The sequence below is a fragment of the Eschrichtius robustus genome, chromosome 13 (assembly GCF_028021215.1).
Source record: "Eschrichtius robustus isolate mEscRob2 chromosome 13, mEscRob2.pri, whole genome shotgun sequence".
Taxonomy (NCBI): Eukaryota; Metazoa; Chordata; class Mammalia; order Artiodactyla; family Eschrichtiidae; genus Eschrichtius; species Eschrichtius robustus.
Window position 1 is genome coordinate 18,457,597 of NC_090836.1, and position 27,490 is coordinate 18,485,086.

General features: G+C 36.3%; 1 protein-coding gene across 1 annotated transcript; it reads left to right on the forward strand.

The window, feature by feature from the left end:
* The first annotated feature begins 771 nt into the window (after window positions 1-771).
* CMAS (cytidine monophosphate N-acetylneuraminic acid synthetase) lies at window positions 772-16,940 on the forward strand. The gene is made up of 8 exons (XM_068561283.1): window positions 772-1,122; window positions 7,807-7,949; window positions 8,110-8,265; window positions 10,014-10,147; window positions 11,887-11,981; window positions 12,363-12,534; window positions 13,301-13,454; window positions 16,336-16,940. Exons 1-8 carry the CDS (start codon window positions 863-865, stop codon window positions 16,524-16,526), a joined length of 1,305 nt encoding a protein of 434 aa, XP_068417384.1. The 5' UTR covers window positions 772-862; the 3' UTR covers window positions 16,527-16,940.
* Window positions 16,941-27,490: the final 10,550 nt, after the last annotated feature.

The following is a 27,490-nucleotide window of genomic DNA, read 5'->3' on the forward strand; positions in this document are numbered from 1 at the left end:
AAAAACAAGAAAACTAACAGGTGTCTACTACACTTAGAAGGGAGTAGACAAGGTTGACTTCCAAGTTTTTCCACCAGACGGATGGTGATATTTGATAGAAAATGCAGACAGATATGTTGAAAGGTTAACTAAACCTATTGTGGTGATCATTTCCCAATACATACAAATATCGAATAGTTACATTGTACACCTGAAACTAACATGTTATATGTCAGTTACACCTCAATTGAAAAAAAAGAAAGAAAGAAAAAGAAAATGCAGAGGTAGAAGCAGTTTGAGCTTCTCCTCACATGGTTACCAAAAACACAGGGTTGCTCTGGGAGAGTTGTTTTTAAAACGTTGAATTTAAGGTGCTTGGAGGACATTCGAATGAGGTCATCTCTTGGAAACAATGAGTCAGAAGCATAGCAGAAAGACAGACGTTTAAAATATAAATTTTAAAATATAAAATTGATTAGTGTTCGGGTGCACCAGGGTGTGCCGTGGAAAACCCACAATTCCTAAATGGGGAAGTTCTTCAGCAAAAGATCGGTAACCTGTGTTGCCTACTTTATTAATCTCCATACAATATCAAGCCCCCCAGAAGCTACACTTCCTTCCAGGCATTTCTGGCCTTTCCGTGCCGGGCTTGGACTTGGGGGTCGCCTGGGCAGAACCCACTGGGCCTCCGGGACCCTGCGAGCGACCCGTGGACTACAATTCCCGGCGTGCCCCGCGAGGGCGCGGGGACGTGGCGGTGGGCGGGGTCGGGAACAGCCACCCCCGCGAGCGGTCGGGCGGGGAGATCGGGCGGCGCCGAGCTGAGGTGGCGAGACAAGAGCTCCCGGATGTGGAGAAGCTGGGGAGAAGGCGTGGGAGGAAGATGGACTCGGTGGAGAAGGGGGCAGCCACCTCCGTCTCCAACCCGCGGGGGCGGCCCTCCCGGGGTCGGCCGCCAAAGCTGCAGCGCAACTCCCGCGGCGGCCAGGGCCGAGGTGTGGAGAAGCCCCCGCACCTGGCGGCCCTAATCCTGGCCCGCGGCGGCAGCAAGGGCATCCCCCTGAAGAACATTAAGCACCTGGCGGGGGTCCCGCTCATTGGCTGGGTCCTGCGTGCGGCCCTGGACTCGGGGGTCTTCCAGAGGTGCGCATGTGCGAGAGTGGGCGGTGCGGCCTGGGCGGGGGTCGTGAGGGGGAGCGGGGCCGCCGGAGGGGCAGGGGCTCCGGGGGGCAATCGCCCCCGGAAGGGGTGTGCAAGATCCGGGGTGTCTGGGCCCCGGCTGGCAGCCGGGGGAGGAGGGGCTCCAGCTTCTTCCTTGTTCCGTAGCTGCTAATAGCCATGAACTTGGGACCGTTCCTGTCTCCGCCCTTGAGAATAACATCCGTAAAGGGGGAGATTTCCTCTTCTCTACCGTCTGCGCTGCCCGGGTTGACGTCGCAGGGTAAAGGAAAGGAGTCCACCCTTGTGAAACGTCTGCGATAATCTGTGAACTCCTTTAGGCAGTGGCCGTTGGCTTTCCCCTGTTGCCCGGCGTCTGACACCCACCTGGTGCTGAACGATTAAGGAGGCATCGGGTTCATGAATGGAGTGGGCTGTCAAGGCTTTTCTCATTTCAAGTTCAGCTTGGAGATCCTTTCCTGACCTTTGGAAAATACTCTAAGCTATCTGCCTGTGAGTCAGCACAATCTAGAAAGCTCCCCACATTTGTATCTAGGTGCGAGAGAGTGGAAAACCGCACCGCTGGACTGTTTGATGAAATGCTTATAAATGGTTTGATCATACCTTTGGAACCTCGTTTGTCCTAAGGGCAGTTTTAATTGTGCATCATTTAGAGACATGGCCATATGCCGTATCGGTTGGGAGTTACAAGCTTATGTCGTTCATAAAAGAAGGGAGGTAGAATTCTGTGTCAAGAATGCATTTACACATGGTAATTTCAACCTAATTATGCTTGAATTTGTTACCGTGGAAAGTAAATTATTTTCACCTTTTGATGTTTGGGTTTTGGTTTTTAAAGAGATGGCTGGTTTTGGAGCATATTAATTACCTACATTAATATATGGATAAATGATTTTCATTTAACTGTTCTTGTTTACAAAGGAGGTACCAAAAAAGTATAAATTTACTAATTTTCTTAATGTTTTAATCTAAAGGAAGTCCTGGGTGGTGCAAGGTAAATAAGAGCTGGCGCACAGAATATAACAGTAATGTAACAGGAAGTGTGCAAAGGAGTGATAAAGAAAGACTGGGGGAATTGGTTCAGTTCAGTAAACACTGAGCCCTAATTTCTGCCATGCACATCCAAGGGAACAGCAAGATGTGTGTGACATGGTTCTTTCCGTGTTAAGCTCACAGACTTTTGGACATGTTTACCTCCTTACAAAGGGTACACACTGGGAAAAAAAAAGGACCGAGAGAAGGTGCATCCAGTTAGTAGTGATGTAGTAAAATCCTATTTTTGTAACATAAACTAGAGAGGAAAATCACATTCATAATAGATTGAGAACAGAACCGATTTACAACTCCAGTTGCATATGTCAAGAAACCCCTTTCAAACTGGCTAAACAAAAAAAGGTAGGGCTTGTTTGAGATACAGATTCAAGGGCAAAAATGATTCATTCATTCAGCAAACATTTATTGACTACCTACTATGTGACAGGCACTGTTATGTGTCCTTAACCAAGGGTTATAGCAGTAGGGTCCATCCCTAGGCTGGTGGAGCTTGCATTATAATAGGGAGAAGACAGTTAATATATAGACAGTGTATACTGTATCAGGTGATAATACATATTTTTAAGAAAAGGAAAGTAAGGGGATAGTGCACTTGGTCACCATAATCCTCTATTTCTTGGTTCCTCTAGATAGGCTCTCCCTTTATGGTATGGGGGTAGTTTTGCTGAGAACTGCAAAACTTTCCACACATAACAAACAACTCCATCCAAACCTCTGTGTTCAACCAAACTCTGTCATGGTTTCTAGCAGCTTAAGGCCTTGTTCTTAGGATGATCCCAGCCCCCGAAAATGCGTGCTCAATGCTGCCGGGAGAATTTACCTGTGTTCTGGCAGATAGCCCCTGATGCCCTCTTAAAACAGTTAATTTAGAAAGCTTGCAATTATACATCCCTCTCTGCCCTTTGAGTTCTAATCTACCACCCAAAAGGGGTAGATTTGAATTTAATTGACTTATTCTGAAGCTGCAGTCAGTTTGGAGCAGCCTTCCTGCTTCTCCCCTTCTGCCTCCTTCAACAAATATGTACCCTATGAAGGAATTGGGGAAGACTGTAGCTTGCCTGATTTGTGTTTTTCACACCTGGAGATTATTCTGTTCAAAATCATTTTGACTTAATTGAGTTTCTGGCCTGCTTAGAATCAAAGCTAACGACACTTTCAAGGTTGCTAACTTCGCACACTAACTTGAAGAGTTAACAGTCAAGAAAAATGCTGAGATAATATTTTCATTTAGTAAAAAGCTATTGTTTGAGCTGAGTTTTTAAGAGCTTGGTTTAAACAGTGGTTGAGTGCTGTGTAAGTGAATCTCAGAGTAAATTGATTTTTTAAAATGTTGCCTAACGTGAAAAATAAATGTAAGTTTTGGTTTCATTTCTAGGGTGTGGATTTATGATTAATGAAAGGCCATGCTATGTTGTCCTTGAAATGGCAGTTTATGATTTGAAGTTTCTGTCGTAGGGATCGTGGTTGATACTCCTGTTCATCCTGTTAGATGTGGTATGACTTCATCTGAGGCTAAAGCCATTGGCGTTGAACTTGGACATTTACTTTATACTTGATTTAAAATTTTATTAGCCCTGTTTGTTCATTTGCTCATTCTTTCTCTTTTGCCCTCTCTCATCTGATGCCCCTAAACCAAGGGAGAATGATTGACTGACTTAGTCCTTCTAATAAATGATGATCATTGTATTTTAAGTGTACCTATAAGATGCTATTTTCATATTCATGATGCCATTGCCTTACATAATACATACAAATTAGACATTTGGACCTTTGAAGGTCTAAACTTCAGTTTTCCTTGCAACAAACTCTGTGTGAGGATTAAATGAGACTGTGTAGCTGTTCCTTTATTACCATTGCTATTTTATTATTTTCAATAGCTAACACTTATTAAACGTTTATTCTGTATTGTGGTTTATGTTGAATTCTCATAACAATCATATTAGGTAATTACTACTAATATTACCTCCGTTTTACTGACAATTGAGGCTTAGGGAGATTTGACCTAGAGTCATATAGCTAGCTTGTGGTAGAGCCGGGATTTGAAGCCCTTCCTTCAGAGCCCATGCTCTTAACCATCTACTGTTTCATTCATTCAACAAACTGAGCACCTGTTATGTAGCAGGCACTATAAAAATACCTTGTAAAAAGTAAAGCATTGTAGAAAGGTTAGTTATTGCTTCCTGACCTCTCGCTGTCTCTACCAGTTGGCTGAGAGTTTCTCAAGAAAATGGATTATATATCCCGGTGTCCAGAGTAGGGCCTGAAACAGAATAGGCAGTCAGGAATCATTTCATGAATGAAGGAATGAATGAATAATAAAAGGGAGGAAAGAAGAAACACAGGCAAACCTCTTCCCAACCTCTATTATTTCTTATTTACTGTTTAGCATTTCCAAAAGATCACTGAATCCTGAGGTGTTGGATATTTATTACAGTAAAGATCAGGCTAATAAAGTAAATGGCTTCAGTAATTTATTTCAATTAGTAATGGAAAACAGATGTCAAAAGACTCATCTCTTTCTTTTACTGTTTACTTTTTACTGTGTTATTATCACCACCCTCCTTTTATCCTCTCTTTAAAAAATTCACTACATTTTTGTTGATACTTCACTTTGTTGTATAACTTTGTGACATTTTCCAGTGAAAAACTTATCCCAAAATTATTTCAGATTTTGAGATGGAGGAAAATGAGGGCTCCTATGTTCTGCCGTACGCAGAATGACATGAGTAGATATGACACACTTGACTCCTAGCCAATGGCTCATCTTGTTTACTAGGTTTTCTCTGAAAAAAAAATTGGGGGCACTATGGGGGTTTATTGACTTTATCTCTAAATTAAATCATCTGCCAATAGTAAAGGCAATAAATGAAATTAAATTCATAAATGAAAGCCAGAGATGTTAGAAATTTTTCTTTAGTTTCTCTCTTTTCACTCTTGACAATTGAGCATAGACGTTTGAAACATGCACGTTCTCATTCGTTCAGTAGATATTGAATGAAAAGGGTAAAAGAAATACAGTTGACCCTTGAACAATGTGGGGTCAGGGGTGTTGACTCCCCTCCCCACCCTGGGCAGTCAAAAATCCCAGATTAGCTTTTGATCCACCAAAACTTAACTACTAATAAGCCTACTGTTGACTAAAGCCTTACCAGTAACATAAACACATTATGTTTTTGTTCGTTTGTTTTTAATTATTTAATTATTTATTTATTTATGGCTGTGTTGGGTCTTCGTTTCTGTGCGAGGGCTTTTCTTTCTAGTTGCGGCAAGTGGGGGCCACTCTTCATCGCGGTGCGCGGGCCTCTCACTATTGTGGCCTCTCTTGTTGCGGAGCACAGGCTCCAGATGCGCAGGCTCAGTAGTTGTGGCTCACGGGCCTAGTTGCTCCGCGGCATGTGGGATCCTCCCAGACCAGGGCTCGAACCCGTGTCCCCTGCATTGGCAGGCAGACTCTCAACCACTGCGCCACCAAGGAAGCCCCTAAACACATTATGTTTTTAAAATTTAATTGATTTTTTTAATTGACGGAAAGATTCTTTAAATTCTGTAGTGCTTTACAATTTTCAGAAGTTTCGCACATGATTTTATGTAATCCCATAATAACCCTTTTTTTTCTCCTACCCCTAATTGGCCCTCCCCCTTTCCCTCTCCCCACGGGTAACTGTGAGTTTTCTATATCTGAAACACATTATGTTTTATTTAGTTTTATGTTTTATTTTATGTTTTATTTATTTTTTATTATTGATTAACACATTTTATAATATATATGTATTGTATAGTATATTACAATAAAGTAAGCTAGAGAAAAGAAAATCATAAGACAAAATACATTTACAGTACTGCACTATATCAATATCATAAGTTTACTTTGTTTACAAGGTGAATCACCTATCAGTATCAATATTGTCTTATATGATACAAAACACTGTAGATGTTACACATATTACTAACACTGAACATCAAAAATGAAAAGATAATGTGAAAAAGAAATTCATATTTATTTACAGGTATAATGATTCAGGCATTGGTAACAAAGAAGCAACAGTATGATTGCTTCACGGTAGCCTAGCCTATACACTAATGAATGAATCATTATAAAATTTTTATGGCATACAGTATTACAGTCATATTCATAATAACAGTGTCAGAAACATTGTTCCATTTTTTAAAAAAACCACTTACCTGTGATGATGGGCAGAGTTAAAAAACAGAAAAGTAAAACATTATTAACTTTATATTAAATATCACTCATGTCTGTGTAAGGATAGACTATTATCTACATATGTTGTATGTGTTCATGGCATACCTTTTTTTTTTTTTGCATTTTTGTGGTATTATACTTAGTCATCTTGGCTGGTTTAATCACATCGTTGTTGTTTATTTTTTGGCCATGCCTCACAGCATGTGTGATCTTAGTTCCCCAACCAGGGATCGAACCCACACCCCCTGCATTGGAAGCACGGAGTCGTAACCACTGGACCGCGAGGGAAGTCCCACCTAACTTTTCCTTATTTTTTCCAATGTTACTAGGCTACACAGTTTGCAATTTTTTTCAAATTGTAGCAGACCTTCTAAAATTTTTCCAGTGCATTTATTGAAAAACATTCACACAGTTCAAACCAGTGCTGTTCAAGGGTCAACTGTATATGCATATACCAAAGAAGTCATTCAGATTTCTTTGTGTAATGTCACTATAAAAACATTGTGGCTAGAGTAATACTCACATCTTCTGTTTCTAGCAGTGGGGATTTGTAAAGGTCAAGGAAACAATTCAGTACAGACTAGTACACACCCCCAAAATAATGTTTTATATTTTACTCTTAGTTGTCGTCTTATAAAGTCCAAATGGTCAGCTCTGTAAGCTGTGGTTAATAGAGCTGTTCAACTAAGCTCTCCTGAGCCAATCAAGTCATGTTCTCCACATCTTTAGTTGTTATCGGTGGCTTTACCCACTTGATTCTGTGTTCAGATATTTATGTACCCATTGTTAGTTGGCAAAAAAAAAAAAAAAAAAAAAAAAGAGTTGGCTTGTCTGATTGTTTTGGGCATTTAATCTCTACTAAGCTTGAAACTCTTTCAGTGTTGTGGTTTGGCTAAGCCAAATCCATTTTTTTCTTAGCAAGTATATTAAATACACAATATTTTGGATTTTGATGGGGAATGAGAAGCAGTATCTTCTTTATTTCCTTTAGATTTGAACTTCTAGTGTTACTAGTGTCTTTAATATACCAGTAGCTTTAAAAATACCAATTATCATTTTTTTCTAATTTTATAAAACTATATCTAGGGCTATGTAAATAATATGTATATAAATAATATGTTATATATAATATAAATATATATGTAAATATAAATATTACATCTAGGACCACATTTTTGATTCAGACATTTTAAAATGTGGTTTACATAGAAAATACTTTATTTTTCTTTAAATTTCATATTACTTTCTATCTGTAACATTATTTTGCTGGTACAAAAACTATTCTAACATTATGTAAGCTGTATTTTTGGGGTTGCAGAGCTCCTTTTTATCTTTAATGATTTTTTTTTTAGTGATTTGGCTTTTTATTTTTTTATTTTTTAATATCTGTACAGTGTTTGGGTTTCAACAGACCATGATGAAATTGAGAATGTGGCCAAACAATTTGGTGCACAAGTTCATCGAAGAAGTTCTGAAGCTTCAAAAGACAGTTCTACCTCACTAGATGCCATCATAGAATTTCTTAATTATCACAATGGTATGAGTTTGACTAATAGTTTATTCAAAAATTTTACATAATTTCCAACTTGCCTATCATTTCACAAGACTTGTTTTAACATTTGAATTTAGATCTTAGTATTACTTGCTTGCAAAGAACTTTATTTTGATGTTCTTTTCATTTGTTTTGTCTTTTTAAGAGGTTGACATTGTAGGAAATATTCAAGCTACTTCTCCGTGTTTACATCCTACTGATCTTCAGAAAGTTGCAGAAATGATTCGAGAAGAAGGATATGATTCTGTTTTCTCTGTTGTGAGACGCCATCAGTTTCGATGGGGTGAAATTCAGAAAGGAGGTAATCTGTTGTATCAATCTTTATTTTAGCTCATTTTATGGAGAATTAATTTTTCATATGTAAATATTCTTTAGGAGTGGGGAGAGTAAAAAGGGAGCAGTAAAATAGAACATGGGATTCTTAACTCTAGTAGGCAATAACATAATGTGTTCTAAATCTTGTGATTATTGAGGCAAAACAATGAGACCAAATTAATTCTCTACCAAATTACTTTTTACAAAGGATTATTTTAACCCTCTATTTGTATTTTGAGGAAGACATGTCATTTTTCTAGAGCAAATACTTTTATGTTGTTCTAGACTTGTTTGATAAACTCCCTATAAATCATAGAATTGTGGGACTAGAAATCTTCTACCAAAAAGTTTTGGAGAACCTCAAGAATGAATTTGTGGAATTGCTTCCCAAAATTTGTAACTTCTTGTGCAAAAAGAGTTCCATAATGTTTAGCTAGAGCCTGATTTCTAGCCAGATAAAGTAGCAAAATCTGTAATAAAGAATAGAATCACCAACAAATAGGTAAATGTAACATACGTGAAGAAAGGCAGTGTGATTACTCTTCAGTGCCCTGACATTTGTTGAATGTAGGAAAGCTGGCCCATTTGTCTCTAACCTATGTTTGACTTAAAGGAGAGGGGAAGATGCAGTAAAAATGGAGAAGGTCCACAAAAGAGCAGTTAAGATAGGAAGATAAAGTTATAGACAGAAAATGATGATTTTTCAGCCTCTAAATATGAATGCTATCAAAATCAATGCAGTACATCAATGACTACATTTATTGATTTCATTCAGTAAGCATTTATTGTCTTCTCTGTAGCAAGTTCTATGTTAAGTTTTATATATATAATATTTTGAACTTATTCACTAAATATCAGAAATAAGATATAGGAAGGATTAAAGCTTGAAAAACACATTTTTGAACAAATCAAGGAAGCCCAGTGTTAAACTGAATATTGAGCTTTATATGATATATGATTAAGTTAAAAAAGTTCAAAAAGTATCTATACACATCCACAAACACAAATTTGGCAAAAATTTAGTGGAAAGCCAAGGGAATTCCTATATACCAATACTGAAGGCTTCATTTATTGTATCATGTTATAATCATTAATGTTGGTATTGCTCAGCCTTCATTATTACCAACAATAATAATAAGTAAACATAATTTATTTATTGTTATGTATATTTTATATTAGTATTTTTTTTAACTACTGGTAAGAATGTATCATACATTATATAAGCAGTTCTATCAATATGAAAGTTTCAATAATTTAATGGGGAAGTATTCATTTTTCTGTAATAATTCCATGAAAGTAATTTCTCAACCACATTAGATAAATAACACATACATTGTATTTCTATAGAAGCACATAGTGAGCAGTAGATTTAAAGGGCTCAAATATTGAATTATGGGTACTTTATAACAAATTCAGTTCTTTTGAAACTATTTTAAGGTTGCCTTTATGTCCTCCCAAAGCATCATATTTGTATAAATAGCTTAAAACTTTAATTACTCAGAATTTCTCTATAAGATACTTTATTTTTCTCTTATTATTGTTATTGAAAAACAAAGATAAATCATCAGAATTATTAGAGGTTTTGTTTCTTTAAAAAATCTTTTAAATTGTTTATTTAGATACAGAAATATTCTACCTTCTGAGTTCATTTTTATTTGCTTTTTAAAAAAATTACTGAATGAACATTTTCAGTGTTGAAAGCACCTGGGACTTACTGTAGCTTTTTGCTTTTAGTTCGTGAAATGACTGAGCCTCTGAATTTGAATCCAGCTAAACGACCTCGTCGACAAGACTGGGATGGAGAATTATATGAAAATGGCTCGTTTTATTTTGCTAAAAGACATTTGATAGAGATGGGTTACTTACAGGTTTGTGCCCTCATTTTGCAAAAACCTTTCAAACCCTTTTATCTATATACTTTGAGTTCTAAGAAAGAAGTATGGCACGTAAAGGAAAGTATTAACCCCTAGGGGAAAAGCAGTAACTGACAAGATTTATCATCTGAGGCATTTATCCTGCACACTTACCCCAAAATGATCTTTGGGGTTCATTCAGTGAGTATGGGAAGGATTCTGCTACAATTGTAACATTAAGATAAGAAATGAAACAAGTATTGAATGTTCTATATGTGTCCTGGTATTCATATTATTTCATTCAAAACTCTGTTTTTAATCCATAGTTGTATTACTGTCAAGTTGTGGTTGTACAGTTGAATAACCTTTATTACTTTGAAAAGAGACAAAAAAACACAACAGTATAGTAGAGGTGAAAGAGCACCAACCTGGACATCAGGAAAACCGGAATATATTGTAGTAAAATCTCTATCTATAACTATTTAACCTTGAATATATCATTTTATCTGTTCTGAGTCTTAATGCTCTCATTTTACAGTAAGGGAGTTGGATGTCTCTCTCATCTTTAGAGCCTGTGTGGTTACATCATATACTATTTGTTCATTTTGGTTATAGCTATTCTTTATTCAGCACTTACTATGGACCCAGGACTATATGAAATACTACATAGGTTATCTTATGTAACGGAATAAAATGGATGTTCCTAGTTCTGTTTCAGAGGAGGAAACGGCAGCTCTGAAAAATGAAGCAATTGGCTCAAAGCAAAAACAAGTTGTAAATGGCACTGTTAGGATTTGGATTCAAGTCCTTATGTTACTCAAAAAATAGCATTTAAGAAGCCCTGAACTCCACTCTTTATAGTAAAAATTCTAATGTGACTCATTCTCTAAGGGGAAGGAATTTTTCCAATCTTCTGGTCAGTAGGCAAACTGTAGGCTGGCTGTTCAGTTAAGTTTGAGTATTCAGGAAAATTAGATTTGACATCTACAGATACCACCCTCCATAAGCTCTTTGCTAAGGGGAACTGTGATTTGACCCTTTCCTAAAGTGCGGAGAAAAATAGCTTTCTCCTTGTAACAAGATTTGTAAAGAGACTGACAATTCTGAAAAATGAAAATTTCTAGTGATTGATATTGACCTTCAAATGATTACAATCAGGAAAGGCCTCACTCCTCTTGAGCCATACCCCAGGATCATGACACTGTTCCTACCTTTGCCCACGTATGACCCAGACAATTATTGTCCACTCCCATCTGTGGCTCAGGGATCTAAGACAATTCTGTACCGTAGATACTACAGTTCCTTTTCCTCCCCAATCTTACCCCTATTGCAAATAGGAACAGAAGTTCCAAAAACATTTATACTACTGCTTTTGGATGATGATGGGAGAGACTACCAGAACAAAGGGGATACAATTAGGGATTCCCAGAAAATTCCTTGTGGTCAGAATACTGGAGGATGCGTATTATTTCTACTCTGTTTCAATCTTAAAAATCTATTTAAAGAAAGATGGGAACTTGCACTGTGTAGACAGAATTTGGAAAATGTCAAGGTTATTTGTTTTATGTGGTTTGAATATATGGAAAACAATAAGCTCTCCCCTCCAAAAAAAATTATTTGTTGTATGTCTGGTATTACTGCTTATTCATTTTTCTTAGTACTGTAGAAGTGGATTCATTGTTCTGTATTGTAATTTTTTGATACGTGTGAATGCATGTTGACAACAGTCCTCATGGCACCTGTGCTATCTTTAGGGTGGGAAAATGGCGTACTACGAGATGCGAGCCGAGCACAGTGTGGACATAGATGTGGACATTGACTGGCCTATTGCAGAACAAAGAGTATTAAGGTAAAAACAAGATTGTATAGCCTTTGCACTACACCATAATGAATGATTTTTAGTAGATACATTTAAATTCACTTGTGGACAACTGATTTTTGATCCTCCAATCTTAGGATCTTTTGTAATTATTTTGCTTATGTGAGGAAGACATATACATAAAATATGCCTATAGATGGCTTATTCAATAACTTGAGAAGCACATAATCTGGTTAGACCACACTTAAAATCCTTGCATTGTAAGTTGAAGTGTATATGTGACGTTACTTGGAAAGGTAATGTTTGAGTAATTAAATGGAAACGGGTTATCAAGTTTACTGGTGTTAGCTAGATGAGAGGGAGTGATTAGTATCACACTTGGATTCAAAAGTCTATTTTGGTTTCTTTTAGATTTGGCTATTTTGGCAAAGAGAAGCTGAAGGAGATAAAACTTTTCGTTTGCAATATTGATGGATGTCTAACCAATGGCCACATTTATGTATCAGGAGACCAAAAAGAAATAATATCTTATGATGTAAAAGATGCTATTGGGATAAGTTTATTAAAGAAAAGTGGTATTGAGGTATGTGCCCCCTGAACATAGCAATGCTTTTTAAGATTGTGATTTAAGGTCAAGGAACATGTGAGGGAAATAAGAGATATACATTTTTAGTATTATCAATTAAAATATCTGAAATTTGGCTTTCACATGCCTAGAAAATTGTGGTGTTTACTTCTGGATGAGTAGAATTAGTAATTTGTCTATCAATAAATAATATTTCTTATTTATTTAATGAGTATGGTAGTAGGTGCTATCTAGTATTTCCGATAGGATCTTGCAACCCGAAAGATTTCACAGAAAATAGGTGTCAGCATTTGGAAAAAAGCAAATCTCAGGTGAATTTTTTAAATGTAGCTTATTCTTATGATTGAAAATTTTAATTCAAAATAACAATACTTATGTGTATTTTCAAAAATGAAGTTTAAGATGATTTTTTAGAATTCACTAGAAATCTTAAATACGTGTTTCTGAGCAGCATGAGAGACAAGTTAGACTTTCCTCTGAATAAACTGAATTATTGGAGAATCTTAGATTGTTATCAGACAATGTATATTTTATTTTTTACCTGTAGATAGACTCCTTTCCACTGTAGAAAACAGTCTTTCGCCTTTATTGGACTACTAGCAATCAAATGTGTTAAAGCTTCATCATTTTAAAATAAATTAGTTGATTTTACTTAATTAGTCCTTCAGACTACTCACTTGTGATTTGTATTATTTAAAAGGTGTTATTTTATTATGAGAGATTTCTGTTTTCTCATTTTGCCCTTTGTTTTTTGTTTCTTAAGGTGAGGTTAATCTCAGAAAGGGCCTGTTCAAAGCAGACTCTCTCCTCCTTAAAACTGGATTGCAAAATGGAAGTCAGTGTACCAGACAAGCTTGCAGTTGTAGATGAATGGAGAAAAGAAATGGGCCTGTGCTGGAAAGAAGTGGCATATCTTGGTTGGTATCCTTCTATTCAGCCATAATAATGGATTAAAGATGTCTGATATATAGGAAGTACATTCTGAATATTTTTTGCTATTATTAAAATGTACATAGATTTGACTCCCCAGATTCCATTTCCAGGAAAGAAATTGAACAAATATGCCAATCATGGAGGGATAAAAAGAACCCACCTAAATATCCTGCAAAAATATATTTATGCAATCATTAAAAACAATGCTGTAATATGTATTCCTTGACATGGTCACATGTCATAAGTTTTTCACTTTAGCATTAAGCAAGTATATTTATCAGGTGTCTCCTCTATGCATACTTGGAACTGGTTGCTGGGACTTATTGCTTACAGAGTTTACAGTCTAATGATGTCAACATTTTTGAATATCAGTAATGAAAAGTTATTAAAATACATAATAACTATAAACGTGTATGAGATAAATATTTACAAGGACAATGTGGGCCTCAAAAGAAGAAGCACAGGGATGCTTTGGGAGCACGTGATCTGGGGACTTCAGGAATAGCCTTTGAATCACATGTGAAGATTCAGTGGAGAAAAATACTATAGAACCTTTGATAGAAAATGATCCAATTTTTGCAAGAAGAAAACAATTTTAATGGAACATATAACAAATCCCAGCTGTACTTATTATTACCTGTGCAACCTTAAGCAGCTTCTCTAAGCCTTAGTTTTCCTATTTATAGTATAAACACAAATCAAACTTCATAAGGCTATTGGGAAAGAAATTGAAGATAATATAAGATTCCTTAAAATAGTGTATGCATTTAGTAATAAGTGCATATCATTTATATAAGTAAAACTGTAAAATATATATGCCAAAGTGTAGTGATTATCCATACATAATGATAATTAGGCTAATTTTGATTTTTTTTGCCTTCGTTTATTTTTTTAAAAAGTTTCTACCAAGAATATGCATTACTTATATCACATAAGGAAAAAACTATAAAAAGTAGAGGTTAGAAAAGCAAGAAAATAGAGAATAAACTCCAAATTTTTATTTTAAAAATCAGAGCAGTATTTTGTATCAGCCACATAAATGTATAAAAGTGTATTCCTTTAAAATGTTGACACTATTTTTTTCTTCCAATTTTATTGAGATATAACTGACTTACAGAACTGTAGAAGTTTAAGGTCTACAGCACAGTGATTTAACTTACATACATCATGCAGTGATTATCACAGTAAATTTAGTGAATATCCATCATCTCATATAGATACATATGTGATAATAAAAATATGTTTTCCCTGCGATGAGAACTCTTAGGATTAATCTCTTAACATACTGCTTTAATGAGTATAGCTTTTGAAAACAGGGAACATGATTCCTTCAGCTCTGTTCTTCTTTCTCAAGATTGTTTTGGCTACTTGGGGTCTTTTGTTTCCATACAAATTTTAGATTTATTCTAGTTCTGTGAAAAATGCCTTTGGTATTTTGGTAGGGATTGCACTGACTCTGCAGATTGCCTTTGGTGTAGTTATGATCATTTTAACAACATTAATTCTTCTAATCCATGAGCACAGTATATCTTTCCATCTGTTTGTGTCATCTTCAGTTTCTTTTGCCAGTGTCTTAAAGAGTTTTCTGAGTACAGGTCTTTTACCTCCTTAGCTTTATTCCTAGGTATTTTATTCTTTTTGATGAAATAGTAAATGGGATTGTTTTCTTAATTTCTCATTCTGAGAGTTCATTATTAGTATGTATAGAAACGCAATAGACTTCTATGTATTAATTTTGTATCCTGCAACTTTACTGAATTCATTTATTAGTTCTAATAAACACTTTTATAAATAAAATTTAATAAAGTTTAGTCTCGGGTGGGTTATACAAAGAAATACTTTAATTTTTATCATCTTTCATTGAAAACAATTCAAATTTCAATACATTTAATAATAAAAGAAAAATTTCAGTAGATAAATGTAGAACAGATTTAAAACAAACACTCTTAACCAACATTTATTAGTAGTATTTGGTCTATATTATAGTAATAGTTATATGCAGAATGGTGAATGTTAGATCCTGGGAGCTTCTGAAATTCATCCTACCAAAAAAAATAAATAAATAAATAAGAGGGGGAGGTGGAGAAACTGATAAGCAAGGCAGGGAGAGAAAGGATGTAGTTATGTCAGTGTGATGGTAATTTTTCAACAAGCAGCACACAAATCAGAGAGAACTGTTAGAGACTTAAGATGTATAGCAACAAAATGCAGTATGTGGACCTTTTTTGGTTTCTGATTCAAATGAATCAACTATAAAAAGACAATTTTGAGACAGCTGAGGATATTTGAGCATGTACTAGGTTATTAGATGATATTAAGGAATTAGTGTTGATTTTGTTGGTTGGGTGATATTGTGTCAGTTTCTTAAAAATATATGTATTATAGACAGATGGCAAAGAGTTTATGGGTGAAGTATGTCGTCTGGGAATTCCTTCTTCTCCCTTTCCTCCAAAAAACTTGAGGGCAGGGAATGGACAAAAATATTGATAAATAATGCAAAACATTAATAATTACTTTACATAAATTTGGGATTCTTGCATGTTTGAAATTTTCCTTAATAAAAAGTTTAAATAATTATAGTTTATATTAGATTTCTAGTAATTGTAATATGCATGGCAAGCAGAAAGTACACTCCATTCTCCTCTAATTGATAAGCGTTTATTATGAATTACTTAGGAGAAACCCTAGACCTTAAGTATTTATTATACTTGGAAATACTTTTATTTTTGTTCCATCTAATCTGTAGTATTCTAATATACAGTGTCTGAAGTTGCCAGAATTACTTACTGATTGCTGTTTGCATTATTTAGGAAGAAAATTCCTTCTCTCTTTAAATATTCAACCAGTGTTTCTTTAACTTGATAGGAAATGAAGTGTCTGATGAGGAGTGCTTGAAGAAAGCGGGCCTCAGTGGCGTTCCTGCTGATGCCTGTGCCGCTGCCCAGAAGGCTGTTGGATATATTTGCAAAAGCAATGGTGGCCGTGGTGCCCTCCGAGAGTTTGCAGAGCACGTTTTCCTACTAATGGAAAAGGTTATTAATTCATGCCAAAAATAGAAATTAGTGTTATGTTGGAAAAGAAAGTATACAGCCTTCTTCAGCCACTTTACTTTTATTTTTGATTAAGTACAATTCCATGCTGTAATGTTAACAGAGAGTGTGATTGGATTTGTGATATATCTTAATATCTTTTAAAGCAGAGTCTTCTCAAACTGTCACTCCAAAACCTTCTATGAAATAACTGTGCTGTACTTTTCTCTTTATGCAGGATCATTATTTAGAGATTGATTACAGTCTCTCTCAGATTTTTAGTAAATGCAAGTAAGAGCACCATCAAAATTGACTTTGTATTTTACCCTGTAAAATTGTGTGTTTGTGTGCTTTTAATGATGCTGAAACTTTATTTATTTTGGGACACTTTGTCTGGTAAGACATGCCCTTCTATTAATTAATAAAATTACATTTCACAAACTTGATGCAAACTGTCTTGTTGCTGTAGAAGAGATGTACCAAACATTGCCTGATTTCCTTTCAACACTGACCACGCGGTCAGCGTGAGAAACAAGCCACTAAATACCAGCTGTGGAGCATCCGCTTGTACTCCATATATGGATACATACAGCACATTAATACAAATACAGATGTCTGAAGAAATTCATGTATTGTGAAGGTTGTATATTGGTTTGTAGTAAATCGTTTGCGGTTACCTCGGAGATCATGGTAATTTTGTTTACTAAATTTGGGTATTATCACAATTTTACAGCCAGCACAAATCTCTCTCCTACCTGGTTAGATTCCAAGAATGGGACATTAGCTCATAAATGTGGATGCTTACCTAATAAAAACACTAACCATTTCCTGTGGAACATTTTCATCTATTTCCACTATAAAAAGAGTTCATGTAAAACTCTAGCAAGAAGCAAGCCATTCACGCCGTGCTATATAGGAAGCTGTTTTCCAGTCAAGACTGGGTGGATCTGTACAGTTCAGAGTCTGCCCCTATAGGCCAGACATAAGTTGGAAGAAAAAAGGATCATCTACCTTAATTTCCTTTACATCTTGTCCTGGTTTTACTCCCATCATCTTTCTTGCTTTTCCACTGCTAACTCTATGTTCTCCCATCCCCTTAAATTTACACATTCCCAAAGGTTCTAAACGCAGCTCTTGTTCTTCCCGAAGACCACATCTCTATTCAGTATTTCAGCTCTAACCTCCATGCGGATGACTCCAAAATCTCACGACTCCAAAATCTAATCTCTGTTGTGAGATCTGGTTGCATTTCAAGTTCTTTGTATTATAGGCCAGACTCCTGTACCTCATCTCTCAAATGTCTGATTTTATCATTGGGACATCACAGCCTTCCTCAGTTTCTCCTTTTCATTTCTAGTCAGACACTAAATCTTGAGCTTGACACTACTAGCCCAGTGTCCCTTCAGTTTATCTAATACTATTGCTATATTAATTATGTATTTGCTGTTATCCTTTACAAAATCTGTAGTGACTCCATGCTGACCACAGAATGTAATCAAACATTTCCCAGTCTAAATGTACTCTGGACACAATACTTCCAGCTTCGGTTCCTACTGATTCTTGTGCGGTTCTCCACCCCAATCAAGCTATTCTGTGTAATTCTCCAACCATGACTCTATTAGCCTATTCTCAAGTCTTATATTTAATCAGCACATGAGTCACTCATTCCTAAAAAACGTCGTGACAAAATACCTCCCGTAATTACCATGCATAAGTATAGATTATACTGGAGTCCTTGTTTCATTCCCCTCACCCAAAACAAAATACAAAGAGACAGTTCAGACCGCCTTGTGACTCCCAGTTCCTGTGTGCCCAGTAGTAGGGAAACAACCAAGAAAATATATGTTCAGCTCTGACATGTAAAGAACTTAGAAGTTGCCAACCCCTTCCTTACAAAACAAACTGGCCAAAATCAATGACAATCACATCCAGAGATACAGCACCTGATACTGGTTTGCCTAGAGCAAAACCTGCTGGATGCCATAAACTGACAGGAACATTTAGTAATTTTGCAAATTGCCAGAAGTTGTGTGGAACTAATGTGAGAGTGAGAAACTCCTAGAAACTGCAGTCATGGGAGGTGGGAGTGGGACACACTTTCCCTCCAGAAATGCCAGCAGGTTATCACAGAACGGGTCTGAGGATTCAAGAAAAATCACCTTATGGTCCTGATAGGAGAAACCCTATCTCCCTAAGAAAGGACTACTCCAGTAGGAAGGACATCTCCCCAGAGGGCAATACAGAAGACTTACCCCAACAGGGAGAAAGGAACTCTGCTCCACTCCAACCTCTCTGTCTCACCTAAGGTGGGAAATTCCCCCTTATTCAACAGGGGAGATGACATCAAGGAAATAGAGAATGCTGCAGGCAGGAAAAACAGTAGCAGCAGGAAGAAGAAAACTATACGTTGTAGGAGAGACAGAAACACTTGTGAAGGCATATTCCCAAGACAAGCCCACTAAGAGACCAAGTCTTAGAAGACTTTAGAATGCTCCCCATCTTCTACATCCTATGCTACACCAATATGTTGCTAGTATGATAACAGTGGACTACAGCTTAAAAGACTACAAGACACAGACTTTCTCTGAGGAGAAATAAAAAAGGAAGTCCCAAAATCAAAAACAAGGACATTGGAGGAATTTGAATTCTCTGGTCCCTATAGCTACAGGAAACAGTAAATACAGCCCAACTCCTAGAAAGATTAACATAAATCTTCATACTAGAGACTTTGTGTCTTGGTACCCATTACCCAGTAACATACATGGCTTTCAACAACAAAATTGTAAAGCACACAAAAGGCAGGAAAAAGCAGTCTGAAGAGAAAAAGCAATCATCAGATCCAGACTCAGATATGACACACTTGTTAGTATTATCAAATAGGCAATTTAAATAGCTATAATTAATATCTAAAAGGATGTAATGAGAAAAGTACTCAACATGAAAGACCAGATAAGTAACGTCAGTAGAGAGATGAAAACTATAAGAAAGAATCAGAAGGAAATGCTAGAAATCAGATACAGGAACAGAAATGAAGAATGCCTTTGAGAGTGGGTGAGTAGACTTGAAACAGCTGAGGAAAGAATGGGTGAACTTAAATATTAGCCGATTTTATTTTGTTTTTTCTCTATACATCTGAATTACATGTTTATTTTATTACATTTCTTTTTTTCCAGATTTATTGAGCTATACTTGACATATAACATTTTGTAAGTTTAATGTGTACAATGTGATGATTTGAAATATGTATATATTGCAAATGATTATCACACTAATGTTAGTCAGCACATCCATTACCTCACACAGCTACCATTCCGTGTGTGTGTGTGCGCGTGTGTGTGTGTGTGTGTGTGTGTGTGTGGTGAGAACATTTAAGATCTACTCTCTTAGCAGCTTTCAAGTGTACAACACAGTATTGTTAACTACAGTCACCATACTGGACATTAGTTCCCAGAAACTTACACATCTTATAACTGGAACTTTGGACACTTTGACCAACATCATCTGTTCCCCTTACTCCCCAGACCCTGGCAACCACCAGTACACTCTCTATTAATTCGTTTGGTTTTTTGTTTGCTTTTTTTTAGATTCCGCATATAAGTAAAATCACGTGGCATTTGTCTTTCTCTGTCTGGCTTATTTCACTTAGCATAAGTGCCCTAAGTTTCATTAATGTTAGGCAAATAGCAGGATTTCCGCCTTTTTATGGCTGAATAATATTCCACTGTATATATCTATATACTACATTTTCTTCATTCATCATTGACGGACACTTAGGTTGTTTCCATGCGTTATGAACTTGTCAAGTTAACACTTAATAAGTGGATCACATAGATATGTGGTCAACCAAGGTGGTGACACAGGAGACTCCTGAACTCCTCACACCAACACAACAAATGTACAGCTACATACAGAGCAATTTCCTTTAAAAGAAATCCAGAAATTAGCGGAGTGATTCCTAAACATCAGACAAATGAGAAAATACACACATTGATACTGGTAAAAAAAGGCTGAGACACACTCTTGCTATAAACCCTACTCCCAGCACAGTAGGGGACAATCAGGAGGGAACTCCAACTACCAGCTTCTCCCCGAAGAGTGAAGAGTTTGGACATTACATTTAGCACCCAAACTTTTAAGACTCCCACCCAATAGATGGGACCCCAAAACACCTAACTCTGAGAGCCAATGAGGCTTGCATACGAGACCCAAAAGACTATCGCAAAAGAAGAAGCAATAGTTAATGGGCATATGAGCACTTGCCAAAGCTATCCCACCAGGGCTCAGTGCAGAGGAAGCAGGCAAAAACACCCATCTCACACTTTTTCCCTGGAAGCACCTTAACTACCTTCTTTACCAGCTGCTGCCTGAGAGTCCAGTCTTGGTAAGACATATGTTTCTAGGAATTTACCCACTTCTTCTAGGTTATCCAACTTGTTGGAATATAATTTTTCACAGTAACCTTTATAATCCTTTGTATTTCTGTAATGTCAGTTGTAATGTCTCCTCTTCCATTTATAATTTTATTTGAGTCCTCTCTTTTTTTTTTTTTGGTTAGCTAGAAGTTTGTCAGTTTTGTTTATGTTTTAAAAAAACCAACTCTTAAAGTTTCATTGATTTTTTTTCTATTGTCTTTCTAGTTTCTATTTCATTTATTTCTAATCTTTATTATTTCCTTCTTTCTGTTAACTTAAGGCTTAGTTTGTTCTTTTTTCTAATTCCTTGAAATTAGGTGGTTTATTTGGGATCTTTCTCTTAATGTATGTGTTTATCACTATAAACTTCTCTCTCAGAACTGCTTTTGCTGCATTCCATAAGTTTTGGTATCTTGTATTTCCATTTTCATTTGTCTTGACATATTCTTTTATTTCCCTTTTGACTTCTTTTTGGACCCACTGGTTGATGAGGAGTATGTTAATTTCCACATATTTGTGAGTTTTCCAACTTTCCTCCTGTTATTGACTTCTAGTTTTATACCATTGTGGACAGAACAAATGTTTGACATAATTTCAATATTCTTAAATTTGTTAAGGCTTGCTTTATGACCCAATATATGATCTCTCCTGGAGAATGTTCCATGTGTGCTTGAGAAGAATGTTTATTTTGGTGGTATTGGGTGGAATATTCTATATATTTTGTTAGGTGCATTTGGTCTACAGTGTTATTCAGGTCTGCTGTTTTCTAATTGATTTTCTGTCTGGTTGATCTATCCAGGGGGATTATAACATATGGATAAATGAAATGATTGACAGCAGTGTCTCGAGGGATGGGAAGGATGACTTGGGAATACACTCATAAACTGGATCAGTATAGTGTTATTTGAAGGTGGACTTAGAATATTTTAAAATGTATATTGTAAACCCTAGGGCAACAACTGAAAATGTTTTTTTCAAATGTCGAGAGGAAGTAAAATGGAATAATACAAAATTCTCAATTAAACACATGGAAGTCAGAAAAAGAGGGGTGGGAGAAAAATGAACAAATGTAATGAATAGAAAACAGTTACAAAGATGGTAAATTTTAATCCAACTATATCAATAATCACTTTAAATGTGAATGGTCTAAACACACTAGTTAAAAGACAGAGATCTTCAGATCGGATTAAAAAAAACTAGACCCAACTTTATGCTGTCTACCACAAACCTACTTTAAATATAATGACTCAGAAAAAATTAGAAGTAATGAGATGGAAAAAGAAACACCATGCTAACACTAATCAAATGATAATATCATACACTGTACCAGTTATCTATTGCTATATAATGAACTACTTCAAAATATGTTTGCTTAAAACAACCACCATTTAATTTTTCACAGTTCTTTGGGTCAGCAACATGAGTAGAGCACAGTAGAGTTGTCCTTCTGGTCTCACTTGGGCTTACTCTTCTGGTCGCAGTCACCTAGTGGCTAGAATGACTGAATGATCTGAATTTTACTCACATGCTGGTTGTTGTCTGGGTCTTTCTCTTCTTGTAATCTTTCAACTTTAAGGAGAGCAGCCTAGGCTTCTTAACATGGCAATCTCAGAGCAGCTAGGAGGTGAGATTGGAAGCTGCAACACCTCTTGAGGGCTTCCTTAGAAGTCACCCAATGTCACTTCAGTCCCATTTCTACTGGTCAAAGTGAGGCAAGTTGCTGACTATCCAGCCCAGATCAAGAAGTCAGGAGACAGAGTCTATTTCCTAATGGAAGGAGTTTTATTTTTAATCCACTATCTATGTTGATATGTTCAGCTTTGGGAATTAAAGAAACTGGGAAAAGAGATATGTTTGAGGGCTTTTATTGGAATTATTATGCATCATGCACTTTGGGCAAGTTAGTCAACTTCTCTGTGCCTTACCTTCCTTACTCTAATTGAAGCTAATAATATTACAGTATCACCTCAGAGGATTGTGAAAATTAAATGAGATAATATATAAGTAGCATCTTTAGAGGAGTACCTGGCTCATGTAGGTCCTCTAAGCATTGATGGTGATGATGATGATGATGATGATGATGAGTGATGAATTGATTTAGCAATTACTACTTCTAGATTCTAGCTTCAACTTTGTCACTAATTAGCTAGGTGGCATTTTTCAAATCATTTAACACCCTCAAGTTAGTTTATTTGACTATGAACTGAGGGGCTTATATAATAGACTACCTCTACGATCCCTTCTCATTCTACAGTTGCAACTGTACTGATGTTTAACTGAGAAGAAATATTTCACATAGAAGAAATATATGCCAAATTTATGGTAAATATAGGTATTTAGGGCACTGGAGATGCCTGGCCACAGAATTACAGTGCAGAAGTCTTTTAAATTTCTTATTACAAAAATAAACTTGAAAAGGAAATAATCTTGATTAGATTCTGTGGTTCTTTGAGGGAGAGCAGCTATCAACAAAATAATCTGTGAGGACTATTTACTTTTCTTCAATTCAGCAATAAAGCATTTAGCATGTTAAAGGTATTGTAATAGTCCCTGAAGACAAAAAGATAAATAAGACACCAGTTCACCACCTAGGCTGGCCAACAAATATAGAGGAATGGGATGAGAGATGAGTCTGGAGTGGTAAACAAACAAAGCCAAATCATACAGGGTCTTGTGAGTTATACTAAGGAATTTTTATTTTATTCTAAGACCAAGGGTAGAGAGAGGCCCTTAAAAATCTTGAAGCAGGAAAAGCTTTTCAGGTGAAGGTGCAATTCGAGGTGGCCTTAAAGATGACAGAAAATTTACTACCAGCTAGATTGTCTACTTAGTGCTTGCTGTTCTCTTTGTAAAACCTTACAGTGACTCCAAACTGCCCACAGAATAAGGTAAACACTTCTCAGTCCAAGTGTTATAGTTCTTTGTATCCTTCCTGCCCTTCTACTCTGATGCAGAAATCAGCAGAGACAAAATTAGCCTTCCTCTCCTTACCTCACCCGTGCCCATTATTCTCTTAAAGTTCACTGTTCCTTCATAGCCTGGAGTATTTATATGGGTGTTCATTTGTTTAAGTTCCAAAAGGTCAGAAGGCCGGTCTGTCTTATTGGCATCGTATGGCTTCAGTGTGGTGATTCAGAGGATGTTGAGATGGGCTAGGCCGATCACCCTTGATACTGGAGGACTTACTCCTCCAACTGCTGCGAGTATTGTCAGCAGATGAGCCTCAGCTGTCAGCCCTCTTCAGCGCTGCTTCAGCTAAAAGAGAGCTACTTCACCAAAAGTCACCCCTTCCTGGGGGTAGCCAACATCCAATGACTGGATGGACCCAGAGGATAAAAGTTCTCCCCACTTTCCCCAATAAGAGGCAACACTAAGGGGTCATGCTAGCTTCAGAGCTCCCTGTGGGGTCAGCTGAAGCCGTTGTTGAGACTGCATAGCAGCCCATCTTCTCCTTCTGCCCAATCCTCCCAAGATCACTTCCCTATAAACCTCCTGGACATTAATCTCCCTCTCAGAGTCTGCTTCTCAAATAGGACATTTGGAAATATTTCCTGAATGAGCAAAAGAATGAATATACCGAAGGATAGATCCTATACCAATTTGGGAGGGGAACTAGATAGAGGAATCACTGTTACCCGAATTGTTAATTATTTCTTCATCATTTAAAGGGCCATATGCGAAGTCTTAAGTCTCTGTTACAATTCTCCTGTGTCTGCTCTTTTGTTTGTTTTCTACATACTGATACAAATTGCTTTCTCCAAGTGGAAAAGTTTTTATTATGAATGTCACCTTTGATGACCTTGTGCTCTTGTCTGCCTGAACTGGCTGGGAAAGTTTTACTACTAAAAATATACTAAAGAATGTTGGTTTGTCCACATTTCATTGATGATATTCTTTTTTTATACTGGGTAAAATTTTATGTTTTAAAAATTCTTATTGGAGTAGAGTTGATTTGCAATGTTGTGTTAGTTTCAGGTGTACTGTAAAGTGAATCAGTTATACATATACATATATCCGCTCTTTTTTAGATTCTTTTCCCAAATAGGCCATTACAGAGTATTAAGTAGAGTTCCCTGTGCTATACCATAGGTCCCTATTAGTTATCTATTTTATATATAGTAGTGTGTGTATGTCAGTCCCAATCTCCCAATTTATGCCGCCTCACCCCCTGCCCCCCTGGTAACCATAAGATTATTTTCTACATCTGTGACCCTATTTCTGTTTTGTAAATAAGTTCATTTGTACCATTTTTTTAGATTCCACATATAAGTGATGCCATTGCTGATATTCTTAATGCAGGACTGTTTCATACTTTATTATTAAATTGGTCTCAAAATATAAAGATAAAATAGATGCAATATTAAGTATCTGTATGCCGAGGAAAATATATGTATTTAAAAAATCTCAGTGGTTAACATTTTGGCCACTGGGTGTCACCACAGTTCTAGCGTTTCTTTTTGTTTTTTTGTTTTATATTGGAGCATAGTTGATTAACAACACTGTGTTAGTTTCAAGTGTACAGCAAAGTGATTCAGTTATACATATACATGTATCTATTCTTTTTCAATTTCTTTTCCTATTTAGGTTATTACAGAATACTAAGCAGAATTCCCTGTGCTATACAGTAGGTCCTTGTTGGTTATGTTTTAAATATAGTAGTGTGTATATGTCAATCCCAACCTCCCACTCTCTCCCTCCCCCTTCCCCCCACCCCGTAACCATAAGTTCGTTCTCTAAGTCTGTGAATCGGTTTCTCTTTTGTAAATAAGTTCATTTGTATCATTTTTTTTTTTTTTTTAGATTCTGCATATAAGCGATACCATATGATATTTGTCTTTCTCTGTCTGACTTACTTCACTTAGTATGATAATCTCCAGGTCCATCCATGTTGCTGTAAATGGCATTATTTCATTCTTTTTAATGGCTGAGTAATATTCCATTGTATATATATGTACCACATCTTCTTTATCCATTCATCTGTTGATGGACATTTAGGTCGCTTCCATGTCTTGGCTATTGTAAACAGCACTGCAATGAACATTGGGACACATATGTCCTTTCGAACCATGTTTTTCTCTGGATATATGCCCTATTTTTAGTTTTTTAAGGAACCTCCATAATGTTCCCCATAGTGGCTATAACAATTTACATTCCCACCAACAGTGTAGCAGGGTTCCCTTTTCTCCACACCCTCTTCAGCATTAATTGTTTGTAGATTTTTTGATGATGGTCATTCTGACGGGTGTGAGGTGATATCTCATTGTAGTTTTGATTTGCATTTCTCTAATAATTAGCGATGTTGAGCATCTTTTCATGTGTTTGTTGGCCATCTGTATGCCTTCTTTGGAGAAATGTCTATTTAGGTGTTCTACCCATTTTTTGATTGGGTTGTTTGTTTTTCTGATATTGAGACACATGAGCTCTTTGTAAATTTTGGAGACTAATGCCTTGTCGGTTTCTTCATTTGTAAATATTTTCTCCCAGTCTGTGGGTTGTCTTTTCATTTTGTCTGTAGTTTCCTTTGCTGTGCAAAAGCTGTTGAGTTTAATTAGGTCCCATTTGTTTATTTTTGTTTTCATTTCCATTACTCTAAGAGACAGCTCAAAAAAGATATTGCTGTGATTTATGTCAAAGAGTGTTCTGTCTATGTTTTCCTCTAAGAGTTTTATAGTATCCAGTCTTACATTTAGGTCTTTAATCTATTTTGAGTTTATTTTTGTGTATAGTGTTAAAGAATGTTCTAATTTTATTTTTTTAAATGTAACTGTCCAGTTTTCCCAGCACTATTTATTGAAGAGAGTGTCTTTTCTCCATTGTATAGTCTTCCCTCCTTTGTCATAGATTAATTGACCATAGGTGCATGGGTTTATTTCTGGGCTTTCTATCCTGTTCCATTGATCTATATTTCTGTTACTGTGCCAGTACCATACTGATTTAATGACTGTAGCTTTGTAGCATAGTCTGAAGACAGGGAGCCTGATTCCTCCAGCTCCGTTTTTCTTTCTCAAAATTGCTTTGGCTATTTGGGGTCTTTTGTGTTTCCATGCAAATTTTAAGATTTTTTTGTTCTAGTTCCATGAAAAATGCCATTGGTAATTTGATAGGGAAGGCATTGAATCTGTAGATTGCCTTGGGTAGTACAGTCATTTTGACAATATTGATTCTTCCTATCCAAGAACATGGTATATCTTTCCATCTGTGTCAATTTTGATTTCTTTCATCAGTATCTTATAGTATTCCATGTACAGGTCTTTTGCTGCCTGGGTAGGTTTATTCCTAGGTATTTTATTCTTTCTGAAGCAATGATAATGGAATTGTTTCCTTAATTTCTCTTTCTGATGTTTCATTTTTAGCATATAGAAATGCAAGAGATTTACCTGTATTAATTATGTAACCTGCAACTCTATCAGATTCATTGATGAGCTCTAGTAGTTTTCTGGTAGCATCTTTAGGATTTTCTATGTATAGTATCATGTCATCTGCAAACAGTGACAGTTTTACTTTTTTTCCAATTTGGATTCCTTTTATTTATGTTTCTTCTCTGATTGCTGTGGCTAGGACTTCCAAAACTGTGTTGAA